General features: G+C 34.7%; 1 protein-coding gene across 7 annotated transcripts in view; it reads left to right on the top strand.

The window, feature by feature from the left end:
• Cage1 (cancer antigen 1) overlaps window positions 1-13,220 on the top strand; it is a 33,696-nt gene that overhangs the window by 3,916 nt on the left and 16,560 nt on the right. For 5 of the 7 annotated variants that reach the window (XM_047559774.1, XM_047559773.1, XM_047559772.1 and 2 more), the window contains exons 3-7: window positions 887-971; window positions 3,721-4,244; window positions 6,665-7,720; window positions 10,053-10,199; window positions 10,979-11,089. In XM_047559774.1, coding sequence (XP_047415730.1) covers window positions 887-971; window positions 3,721-4,244; window positions 6,665-7,720; window positions 10,053-10,199; window positions 10,979-11,089 — 1,923 coding nt within the window. The remainder of the gene's footprint in view (window positions 1-886; window positions 972-3,720; window positions 4,245-6,664; window positions 7,721-10,052; window positions 10,200-10,978; window positions 11,090-13,220) is intronic. The other 2 variants (XM_047559770.1, XM_047559775.1) reach the window with 2 other exon arrangements.

Genomic DNA, 13,220 nt, shown 5'->3' with positions numbered 1-13,220 from the left:
GAGACAGGGTCTTGCTAAGCTGCTTAGAGACTTGCTAAATTGCTAAGGCTGGCCTCCAGTTTAGGACCCTCTGCTTCAGCCTACTGAGTCACTGGGTTTATAGGCATGCACCACCACACCCAGGTAGCCAACTGACTATAATAAAAGGATTTTTTTAGGATATCATTTATATCCACACAGTTGATATACTGTTGTATTTATTTTGGTATTGGCAATTGAGCACAGGGGTACTCTACCACTGAGCTACATCCCCAGTCCATTTTATTGTATTTTGAGGCAGTATTTCAATAGGTTGCTGAATCTGGCCTTGAACGTGGGATCATCTTATCTCAACCTCCTGAGTCACTGGGATTATAGGCCACCATGCCAAGTGTTTGATACACTATGATTAAACCCATGTTTTTCTCAAAAATTTAAAATATTTTCTTCCTATCTTATTTATGATATTAATTAGTAAACCCCTTTTTTAGGATAATGTTGAAGTAATAATAATCCTGTGTGAATTTCAAAAATCACTATTTAGTGGAATCAGATGTCAGCTCATTACTAGAACTCCAGTTTATACATCTTCAATGTTGAAAAACTAACAACTACTCTAATGCTGTTTAGACGAGATTTAACAAACACCAAAGAATTATCACTAATATATATACATATGTGCATGTGCATATATATGTACTCTCAAGTATTCCTACGTTTATAGTTACATGATCTGACTCATTAAAACACCAGAATATTAAAATAGTAGGCTATTTGTCAATGTTGTGACTCGAAAGATACTAGTGCAAAAAAATTATTTCACCTTTATGTAGCTATGTATGTACACCTTTAGAAGAAGCTTATAATGTTTGCTTGAAGTATTAATAATATTTTATTATGAATGCAGAATGAAACAAAAAATGCAAAAAGGGAGAATGAGTCTAAACCCACACTTTCTGAAGATATTTGTAGCATACAAGACAGTTTAGGTGGTAAGTATCTCTTTGTTGGCAACATGTAAAACAAAAACAAATTTTTGTGCCCTGTGATAATAGGTACTATGCTAAGCACTTTATATACATTTATTCATTTTATAATAATTCACCAATCTATGAAATAGGAATTTTGAAAAATTGAAACAAGGGCTGTTTTTATCTCCATTTTACAGGGGAGGAGTGTAAGATTCACTAACTTGCCTAAGGTTTTGTAGCTTTAATTGAGCTATGATTCAAGTTTAGTCAGATACTTGTATTATAGACTGTACAAGTATCTTAAAAGATGTATGTTGATATAACTAAAAATATATTCTAGCCTTAAGTTGATAGATGAAAGTTTCAGAGTTAATCATATAATGAGACACATAGGTCATATTTAGTAAAGCAAATTCAAATGCTGTATAGAAAGGTTGTTTTATTTTTAATAATTATGACCAATACTAAAAAGATTTGACAAGCATTATTGAAATTATGGAATTTAGTATGTGCAGTTGTAAGAATAAGAGAAGACATTTTTGTAAATATGTGATTTTTCTACATAGAAAATTGATAAGAATCTATGAACTATTGGAATTAATATGTAAGTTTAGAAAAATTGATGTAGAAGAATCAGTTTAAAAAACTAAGCATTACAAGTTACCAGTATCAACTTTTTAAAAAAACTTATTAGCAGCAGCTCAAACTGAGGTACCTAAGAATAAATCTAAAAAGAGTTTATTAGATTTCTATGGAAAAATTATAAAACTTCCCTGGAAGATGTAAAATATAACTGTTTCATGTTCAGTATTATGAAGATAAGATTTTAAGTTTTCCTCAAATATATGAATTAATGTAATTTCATTTATTGTAAGTTGGTCCTAATGTTCCCATTTAGAAGTGAAAAAAGTTTTTAAAAAATCTAAAAAACAAAAATCATTGCAATTTGGGAAAAGAAGATGTGGGAAACTTGTTCTGCCAGCTAACAAGATTTATTATAGAAGTTATAGTAAATTTAACAATAAGTTATGGGTAGAGGGGCAACACAACAGTGAAATAATAGAGTCCAAAAATAGATCCGCTTATAAAAAATGCATACTTGGTGTCTGATAGAGGAATTATTGTACCTCAGTTGGATTAGGATGGATTATATAATTCAATTCTCCTGAAAGTTGACTCTTTAAAAAATGTAGGAAATGGGGGCTGGGGAGATAGCTCAGTTGGTAGAGTACTTGCTTTGCAAGCACAAGGCCCTGGGTTCAATCCCCAGCACAGGGGGAAAACAAAAAAATGTAGGAAATGATTAGAACCTTACCTCACACCAAATCCAAAAGGAAAATTCACATGGATAAATACATACATATGAACTAAAAATTCTAATTTCTAAAAAAAATTAGAAAATGCCATTGTGACAATAAGAAAGAGAAATATTTCTTTCTTCTTATTGTTTATTTTTGTGGTACTGGGGATCTAACCAGGACTTTGCACATGCTAGGTAAGCACTCTACCACTAAACTGTGTATTCCCAGGATATTTTTTTTTTTTTTTTTTTTTTTGGTACCAAGGATTGAACTCAGGGGCACATAACCACTGAGCCACAACCCCAGCCCTTTTTTATATTTTACATAAGAGACATGGTCTCACTGACCATGTCTCTTATTTTACATAAGAGACATGGCCTCGTTAAGTTGCTAAAGCTGCTTTGAACTCGAGATCCTCCTGCCTCAGCCCCCTGCCTTACTGGGATTACAGTTGTGTGCCATCACACCCAGCTCATTTCTAATTTTTTTAGACAAGTATTAAAAATGGGCAGTATGTCATTAAGAAACAGTATAGCATTTCATTTAGAAGTAGTGTTCTAGAATCTCAGCTCTATGACCTTAGGCAAGTGACTTAACATCTCTTGAGTCTCAGTGTCCTTATCTGTAAATTAGGGGTAATAAGACCAAACAAGTTTTTTTTTTTTTTTTTTTTTAATAAATTTATTTTATTTATTTGTTTTTATGTGGTGCTGAGGATCGAACCCAGTGCCTCACACGTGCAAGGCAAGCCTGCTACCACTGAGCCATGATCCTAGCCCCCAAACAAGTTTTTTAAATATATGTTTGCTGTTATGCTACTCCATGTGATTTTGCAACCTTTTGAAACATTTTGTAATTAACATATTTTAAAATAACAGTTAAGATAAGCCAATCCCAAAAAACCAAAGGCCAAATGTTTTCTTTGATAAGTAGATGATGATACATAAGGGGGTGGTGCAGGGGTGGGGGTAAGAGAAGAATGGAGTAACTTTGGATTGTATAGAGGGAAATGAGGGAGCGGGCAGAAAGATAGTGGAATGAGACAGACATCATTACCCTGTGTACATGTATGATTACACTTATGGTGTGAATATACATCGTGTGCAACCATAGAAATGAAAAGTTGTACCCGTATGTATACAATGAATCAAAATGCAGTCTGTAAAAATAAAAAAAAATTTTTTAAATAAAAAGATGACAACAGAATTTTATAGATATCTTGGAATTTGTTGTAATGGTGTTTGATCAGAAGGATAAAAAAATGCTTTTTTGTGGCATTTAAGGACTTCTTTCCCCATTGTAAAAAAAGTTGCTGTGTTTAGTTTGCTAGCATAGTCATGCTGAAATTCACACAGTGAATAAGGTTGAAAGAATATGTAATTCCTAAAAGGCTTCAACAATTTAAATTTAATTTAATTTAATGAATGATAATCAATTCATTCTTCTTTCCTTTCTTTCTTTCTAATAAGATAACATCATTGGAAATTACTCACGGAATATTCAAATTCAGCCTGTTAACACCTGCATGACTTCATTGAGACAATTTGAACCCATTTGCAAATTTCATCAGCTAGAAGCGTTTAATGATGAAATGACAACATTTCAAAATCTGACAGAAGACTTTTCTTACATGGAAAAGCCAGAATTGCAAAGCCTTGTGTATAATTATGCAAAAGATACCAATATAAAGCAAGATTTATGTAAGGAAGAAAATCCAATGGAAACTAGCATTTCTGCAAATAAAGACCAGCTTGCTCATGAGTGTGTCAGGCAGTCTGCTCAGAGTCCACATCTAATCCACTGCAATGGAGAGACACTGCAGTATATGGAAAAGTCACTGGCTAAAAGCACTGCTATGGAATCTGTCCTTAACCCTAGTCAACCTCAGAGCTTTTTATATAAAGAAGGTGTCCTCAGAAATTTTGAAAACCCATTTTATAATGAGAATAGCTTTAGCCTGCTTCATCAGAGAGTTAATTATAAAACAGAGGAGGTAAGATTGTTGATGGTCAGAAGAGACTGGAATATTCAAGGATGTACGGGTATATATATATATAATTTAGGCTTTTCCAAGTAGCATTGAATATTGAATCAGAATTACTACGAGGGACTTAGCTTCTCTGAAGAAAATGCATTCTGAGATCTTAACCAATTCAGATAAAATTTTTTCTAATAAATTCAAGTACTTGGGGATTATCTCCACCAAATGGTCATTTCTCCAAGGATCAGTACTCTGTTTTACTTATCCTTTTACAGCCCATAGCATCTACATAGTGCATTGAATATAATACATTTTAATATCCTTTGAAGCAAATTAGTTGAAACTCATAGTTTGCGTGGAGGGAAAGGTTGAGAAAAGGAAGATATGCAGAAGTGTTGACTAAATTATTTGACAAGAAAAGCTTAAGATTTTTCTGTATGTTGGAATTCTGTGGACAATCAAAGAATACTAACTTCTGCCAAAGTGAAAACATTAATTTATATTTGGTTTGTTGATTCTGGACACACATGTAGTATCCAAAGCACTGAATATACCAACTTTATAAATTCTACATACTGTCCGAACAAAAAAATATAAACTGTAAGAATTCGTATGGGTGAATAGAAACCAAGCATAGTATTAATAACCCCCCTTTCAATATGAGTTTGGTAAGAAAAGAAACTATGATTGTTATTTCACTTACAAGTATGACCAGTGTTTATTTTTTTCATTTATTTGGAAGTAGATGGCAGTGTTTGAAAAAGAACTTTACTGGGCTGGGGTTGTAACTCAGTGGTAGAGCAAGCTTGAAACCCTGGATTTGATCCCCAGCAACGCGCGCGCACACACACACGCAATTTTCCCATATTGATTTCTGGAAAATGACATTTTAAAAGTCTGCTTAATTAGGGTTTTTCAAGATTGCTCCTTTTGCTTTCTGTTGCATTGTCATTTTTCAACCAGTCAGCAGATACTCTGGGGCATTTATTTTGTACCTGCCCTGTCCTAGTTATATACTGGTTACAAACAAACAAGAAAAAGATTTGGTCTTGTCCTCATGAAAATAACATCCTAGCAGAGGAGATAGTCATTAAGCACATAATCACACAAATAAATGTCAATCTATGATAAGAGCTGTATTGAAGTAGGGTGGTCATCTTCAATCAGGACACTGACCTGGTCAAGGGTGTCCAGAAGGTGTGCCTGAGAAGTGATCATTAATCTGAACTCTAAAGAATGAGTCCGGAGTTCATTAGGCCACAAAGGGTGGAAGAGCATTCCATGCATAGGCAACAGCATCTGCAGAACCCCTGCAGGGAGTAGGGAACTTACTAGGACTTGAGGGAAGCCCAGCCCAGGAAACCCAGGGTTGCAAGGGCAAAAAGGGTTTAGTGGATAAGGATGGAGGAGTGGCATGGGTCAGGTGTCCAGGTCTTTGAGGCCTCAAAAAGTTACTTGTCTTTATCCCAAAGTAATGAAAATCCATTAAAAGACGGGTCCAATATTTCTAAGTTGGCCTAATACCACCCTGTCAGGTGTCTTTTACTAGGTTTTTAATGTCATATTCATTTCAGAGCTTTTTGTACCACAATTTACTGTCCATTCACCTTGTCCCTAAAACCCGGATTGTGACCATAAAGTCAATCATGAGGTTTGTTCGCCTACCATTTGCATGTTCCACAGGAGTTATGGTATGAGGAATTTTAAAGTCTATTCAAAAAGGACCTTGTGTTCTTTAGGAAAAGTGATATATTTATTTATTTTATTTATTTAAAGTCAAAGAAAGCCTCTTATGTGTGTTCAGAAAAGTTTGCATGATAGAAAATGGTAAAAGTATTGAAGTATAATTTTTTGTTTTGTCAAAGTAAGCACAATTCATATCTCTACCACACACCTACTGCTTGTGTTCTGTTATGCTTTAGGTGCTATACATACATTCAGCAACTCTTATTTAGGTGTTAACTTTGGTAAGTAGAAATTATTGGAAGTAGGTATTATTATTGTTATTTTATAGTTGAGAAACCAAACTAGGCTTCTAGAATTCAAGGTCTGCTCCGACTCCAAAGCTTGGCTGGTTGATAATGCAGTGGAAAGAGGAAGAAGCAATCTTGAGAAACTCTAATTGAGTAAATTTTTTAAATGTTGTTTTCCAGAAATCAACATGGGAAAATAAAATCTTTTTTTTCCAGTCCTGGTTATCAAATGCAGGATCTCAAGCATGCTAGGCAAGTTCTCTACCACTGAGCTATACCCCTAACCCAATAAAGTTCTTTTTTCAAATATTCTCATCTACTTCAAAATAAATGAACAACAATGAAACTCTCTTTTACTTGTAAATGAAATATAATAGACATAGCTTCTCTTATCAAACTCATGCTGAAAAGGTGATTCATTGGGATGTTTGTACTTTTTCATTTTTATTTACTGTACAGACTGAAGTTTCTTCAAAAGAAACACAAAATCCTGAGGAGATTGCTGAAATGTCTGTCAGTCAACAGGAAGAAACCACAGCAAGAAGTGTGGAAAGCCCAGGGGTTGTCTTAAGTTGGTCTCCAGGCATCTCCAGGAGTGGGGGAACTTCTTGGGAGAACTGCTTGACACCTGACACACAGCAAAGCTTGGAAAGCTTACAGCCATTAGAAGAGGACATGGCTTTAAACGAAGCTTTACGGAAATTAAAGTACACCAACAAAAAGCAGCAGATGCGTATCCACGACTTCCAGTGTAAGAACCTGCATTTAGAGAAGAAGGTTAAAGAACTACAGATGAAGATTACCAAACAGCAAGTGTTCATTGACATCATAAATAAGCTGAAGGAAAATATTGAAGAATTGATTGAAGACAAATACAACATAATCCTAGAGAGGAATGATGTTAAGAAGAAATTACAGAATTTGCAAGAGATTTTAACTAACACCAAAAAACGTCTTCAAGAATCTAAGAAAGAGAAGGAAATCTTACAGATGGAAGTTAAAAAAGTCAAGGTCAGTTATATTCGTTTACAGGAAAGGTGCATTACTGAAATGCAACAAAAAAATAGATCTGTAAGTCAATGTATAGAGATGGACAAAACCTTAAGCAAGAAAGAAGAAGAGATAAGAAGGCTGCAGCAACTTAATGGAGAAATGGAGAAAACTACCACTTCTGCTTTAGACTTGTTGAAAAGGGAAAAAGAGACCCGAGAACAAAAGTTCTCATCTTTACAGGAGAATTTCCAGAAACTTGAAAAGGAAAACTTCAAAGAAAGACAGAAGTTGAAATCAAGAATTGATAAATTGATTCCTCAGGTTAAAAATTTGCTGGTCACATGTGAAAATGAAAAGGCCAAGAATTCAGAACTCCAGCAGCAGATCAATGGAGTAAAAAATGAAAATACAAAACTTCAGCTGCAAGTTTCAAAAAGTGAGGAACAAAATTGTGTCCCTAAATTTAAGAGAGCTCAGTTAATACAGCCACTAGAGGAACTAATGGAACCAGATGTTACCAAGGTACTAATGCAGATTCGAAATCTCCTAACACAGAATTCCAAAAGTTTCTAGTGTGTAGTGATTGATGTACATTTAGACATGGTATTTTTATATAGTATTTGTTTGCAGAAACAGTTATTAACAAAAAGAGAAACAGGAAAATGCATCACAGGTTTGAAGAAGGCTTTTTTTGGCTTATAGGCATTCACCTTAAAGAGCAGCTATTTTTGTCTTCTTTTGAGTATATTTTTAGAGGTGACAACCTGGGAACATCCCGAGTACCCATAACCAATCACCTGAAGCATCTCTCTTAAGTTACTTTGAGAAAGGACTTTCTAAATGTGACTCTTCATCCTAAAATTAAATATTATAATTACATATTTGATGTACAAGGTAAAACAAATATACTAGTTAAAACATTAATTTTATAAAATTATAAGGCATTAAAATAGCATCAGAACCTAATATCAGTATGCGTGGAGATGTAGTTTTTTGATATCTGCAGTTCAAAATACTTTTTTTTTTAATAACTGAGAACATGAAAGCACATCCAAGGAAAAGATAATTTTCACCAGCTGGAGAAAATCTATTATATTTCAGTTTTATAGGCCTACCTTAAAGTATCTGAATCTTTATTAAGTGTAGTAAAATCTTATTAATTTTGACTACTTAGAAAGGTAATTGGAACTAGGAAAATGTATTTTTTTTAAATTGTTACAACAAATGTAACTGAGCTGAGCTGATATGTTGCCTCAAAGATGTCCTTTATGGACTTTCTCTTATGAATCTGTAATCAGTGTATTGTTTGAAAGTAAACAATTCTTTTCTTTTCTTTTCTTTTTTTTTTTTTTTTTTTTTATGTGGTTCTGGGGATTGAACCAAGGACCTCACATATGTGAAGCAAGTACTCTGCTGAGCTACATCCCCAGTCCCAAATAATTCTATTTTTAAGTATTCTTTGGAGCTTGGTATTCTCTTGTGTTTTAAAAACTCTAAGATTATCTAAACCAGTGGTTCTCATACTTGAACCTCACTACATGACCTGGAAGACTTGTTAACATGTAGACTGCTGGGTCTCACCACAAGAGTTTCTCATTCAGAAGGCCTGGGGTGGGGCTTGAGAACATGCACTTCTAGCAAGATCCCAGAATTTTTTTTTTTTTTTTTTTTTTTTTTTTCTTTTTGGTACTGGGGATTGAACAAAGGGGCACTTAACCAACGAGCCACATCCCCAGCCCTATTTTGTATTTTATTTAGAGACAGGGTCTTACCAAGTTGCTTAGGACCTTGCCATTGCTGCTGAGGCTAGCTTTGAACTTGAGATTTTGAGAACCACTGACCTAAGCAAGATGAACTTAAATTTAGCTCCTAACCAAATCATGATACATTTTGGATTGGTAAACTCTGAATTAGTTTAACTGTATAGAGGTTGAACATTGTATATCATTTTTTCTTCCGCTTTCTTTCAAAAAAAATCAAGTTCCTTGGTTTTTTTTTTTTTTTTTTTTTTTTTTTTGCGGTGCTGGGGATCAAACCCAGGGCCTTGTGCTTGCAAGACAAGCACTCTACCAACTGAGCTATCTCCCCAGCGTATTATCTTGACTAGTGAATTTATTTAATATCCCAAATTGCATACTGGGCTTTCAGTTTTGCTTTTCACTAACACTGGATTCATTTTTTCAAAGTATAATTTGGGATCATCTATGAGATTAAAAATATTTTCTTAATAATATTAAGACATTATTGCCTTTTTCATTCATTTTTTTCAGTAGATTTTTCCAGAAGCTATGTGATATAATATTGTAATTGTTCTCATGGCTGATTGGATGTGTGAAGCAAATATGGGAATCCTGCTGTTTTATTTACATAACATTACAAATATTTGCAGAATAGGCTAAGATTGTAGCTGAGTGGTAAAGAGCTTTCCTAGCATGTGCAAGGCCCTGGGTTCCATCCCAAGGACCACACACACACACACACAAAATTGGCAAAAGTGTAAAACAATGCTATTATTTTCAATAATTTGTTTTTAATTTGGAAAATGTAATTTTAACTAAAAATTTATGTTGATACACAATGATGGAATTGTTAACTAAATAAAATCACTAATCAAATAATCTAAAATATTCTTAGTTATAATTTCTAATACAATAAATATTGATAGCTATAAACTACATGAAGAAAAGGTTTTGAGGATCCTCAGTAATTTTTGAGTTTAGAAATGCCCCGAGTAAAATAAGTTTGAAAACGCTGCTTAAAGTTTTTAAGAGCAGTATTTTATTTAACATTTTACTTAAAAGGTAATTCAGGTTCTTTGTCTTTCTTGTGACATATCTGAATTGTGTACATATAGGATACTAAGATGATACATTCTAATCTGTTACTGAATTGCTCACCTTGTGAAGAAGAGAGCTTAAATACTCCAGGTCAGAAAACTCCTCAGCTGACCTCCAAAATTCACAGTCTTCTGTCTTTGATGGTAGGACTTCTCACATGTCAGGTAATTTAAAAAACCAGATTCTTTGTGGAAAGAAGTATTGGGGTTGGACTATACCAGGAGAGGTAATAAAAGAAATAAGTTTAGCTCACAATGGACTCTCAACAAGTATTTGCTGACTTCCTGACATGTCCTTGGAGGCAGTTACATTTATAGTCCTTGATTTTTTTATGGATTATCTCATTCAGTCCTTACACCATTCCTTATTAGGCTCTTCTTTTTTTTTTTTAACTTAGAAAAACAAACCAATCCTTAGAATAGTTGAGTTTCTTGTCCACAGACCTACATGTGGTTAAATGGCAGACCTCAGATAGAAACCCATGCACTTTTGACCCCGAGATTATATTGGTACCATTATTTCATTCTGGGCACCCTTGAAATATCTAGAATTTAAATATTTGGGGGGATGTCTGTTTGGTGTAAGTCATAGCAGTTTGTCTCAAGTTTGGATTTGTAAACTGACTAGGTTAAGGGCCAATGTGTATATGAATGTGTAAGCATGCATGGGTATTACAAATAAACATAAACATCTTGGCAGTTATATTAGTCTCTTCCAGTAACAGTTTATGTACAAGTGTGAATCAATATTAGGTCCTTCCATACTAACTCTTTATGAGGTATCTTGTGAAGAATATTTGAAAGATGGAGTTCAAAATTATTTCATCTCCTTTGGTTTGACCACATATTTTGGAAGGGAGATCTATTTCATTTGCCTTATTTCCTTCCTCCTTTTAGGTTCATAAGAAAATTTTTTAATCTGTTTCTCAAACTACTACCCTTAGGACATCACCAATCCTGATGTTGAACATTGCAAAGAAAATGAGAAAGTTAGTGACATAATGCTGCAAAAATTGAAGAGCCTTCTTCTTAGGAAGATAGATTTAGATAAAGAGGTACTATATTTATTCTCCATTCTAAAATTGTATTAATTTAATGGAAAAATGAGGGTCACAGAGAAATCCCTCCTAAAATTCATTTGAGAATTGTTTTGGGAAACCAGGTTAGTTAGCTTTACAATAGTCAACATTTGATTTGTTTTTTAACCTAAGACTGTATTGGAAAATTTCATCTACAAAATACTTGGCATGATTATTTTTCAGTTTCTTAATGCCTGAAGAATAATTTATTTTGATATTTCTGTTGTGATTTTAAACTTAATCATTTGGAGTAATGGAAACATTAAATAGAAATAATTTTATTTCTCAGGTGGGAAGGGTAAGAGCAGAGGTTCTTGGAATTTCTTCAATTCTCTTTTCTTAGTGTGGTGGTACAGTGATTGAGGGATAAACATAACAAGGAAGTTCAGTAGGGAGTGATAACAGGATGTTAAATCATACCATTTTTAATCTGAAAGGAATAGATACATGACAGCTTTATCTGGTTAACAGAGTAAAACATTCAAATATGGAATTTTGGATAGCAACAAAGCTTTGCACTACTTGTCTAAATTAATATAGATAGAAAATCTGCTATAGGTATTCTGGGGAATCTCTTTGTCTTCTAGCTAATCTGTAGAGGAAAGGCTCAAGGAATAAGTACAGTCCCTTTGCCAGCAGCTTTCTTCTCACCCCAGGCCAACAGTCTCTGCTTCTTTTGCTTTGTGTCGGGCATACACTTGTGGGCAACCTAAGCAACTGTGTAGCAGTTTGGCAGTTCAAGGCCTGGGTGAGCTAGTTAATTGCAGGAGGCACTTTGAGCTGTATTTAAAGGAGAACCCTTTGGTATTACAGCTGGATATAGTGAGCCATTTGACAATGTGGGTGCTGGATTGTCCTGTCCAATGCCAAAATTCTTAGGACTTTTCTCAAATAAGATTCACTACCTTCTTGGCTTCCTGCTTTTTCCTGACTTCAGGAGCTGGGGCCATCTTCTGCCCCCTTGGCCTTCTTTGGACATCTTAAATGGCTAGAGGAGAGAGCCATTGGCTATTGTTAGTTACATAGGGGTTCACCAAAGCATTTTCTCTATTTGTTTTAAATAATGGAAATATTTAACAATAAAAAAATGAAATTTTGTGCAGCTCTACCCCACTGATATTTGGAGAGTTTGAATATTGAATATTAAGATTTATTATTACTATACTGAAGGAACAAATGAACAATTAAGAAGTAACTATCAATTGCAATCCAGACAAACTTGTTCCTTTCTTTCTTTTTCTGGAGGGGAGGGGAGCACTGGAGATTGAACCAGAACCTCGCACATGCTAAGCAGATGTTCTCACTAAGCTACTCCCCAGTCCCACTTCTTTTTGCTTTAAAGAATTTTAATGGGGGAGGGAAAGGGGATGTGCTGGGGATTGATAATAGCTAAATTATATTGTTATATTGTGTGCATGTATGAATATGTAACAACAAATCCCATCACTGTGTTCAACCATAATGCACCAATAAAAATGTGGAAAGAGAAGAAAGAATAAGTGAATGACCAGAATGTAATAACAATTGAATATTAGGATGAGTCCTCCAAGACCACCCCTAGATTTAATGATTTGCCAAAGGTCTCTCAGGACACAGCATCCAGTCATACCCACAGCTGTGATTTATTATAGCAAAAGACTGCAAAGCAGAAAGCCACGAGAAAGCCCCCCCATGGGGAGGAGCATAACCAGTAGGGAATGAGACTGAAGCTCCAAGAGTCCTCAAGAGTCACCCAGGATGCCCCAACAATGTTCTGTGACTATAGGTGTGAGGTGTTACCTACCAAACAAGCTCATTATAAAAAGCCAGGGCCTGGGATTTTGTTGTTGTTGTTGTTTGTTTTCTTTTTCTTTTTGGAGCTGTTCACATGGGCACCCTCTGCTTAACGTGTACCAAAGTTTCAACTCCCAAAGATAAAGTATGTGTCCAGTTTAAACCACATGCTTTGGACAAATAGGTTAGACACAGTGAGCCATTCACATCAGGAAATGGAAAGTCCCACACTCCAAGATCCCAGAAGCCTTGCTAAGAGGCCTATATAAACCTAGCAGTTTTATGCCTGAGTGTGAACCCTTTTCATCAGAAAAGCTGTAAAGACAGTTTGTTT

Source organism: Sciurus carolinensis, chromosome 7 (genome assembly GCF_902686445.1).
Source record: "Sciurus carolinensis chromosome 7, mSciCar1.2, whole genome shotgun sequence".
Taxonomy (NCBI): domain Eukaryota; kingdom Metazoa; phylum Chordata; class Mammalia; order Rodentia; family Sciuridae; genus Sciurus; species Sciurus carolinensis.
The sequence above is the reverse complement of the archived record's forward strand: the minus strand, read 5'-3'. Positions and strand labels throughout refer to the sequence as shown.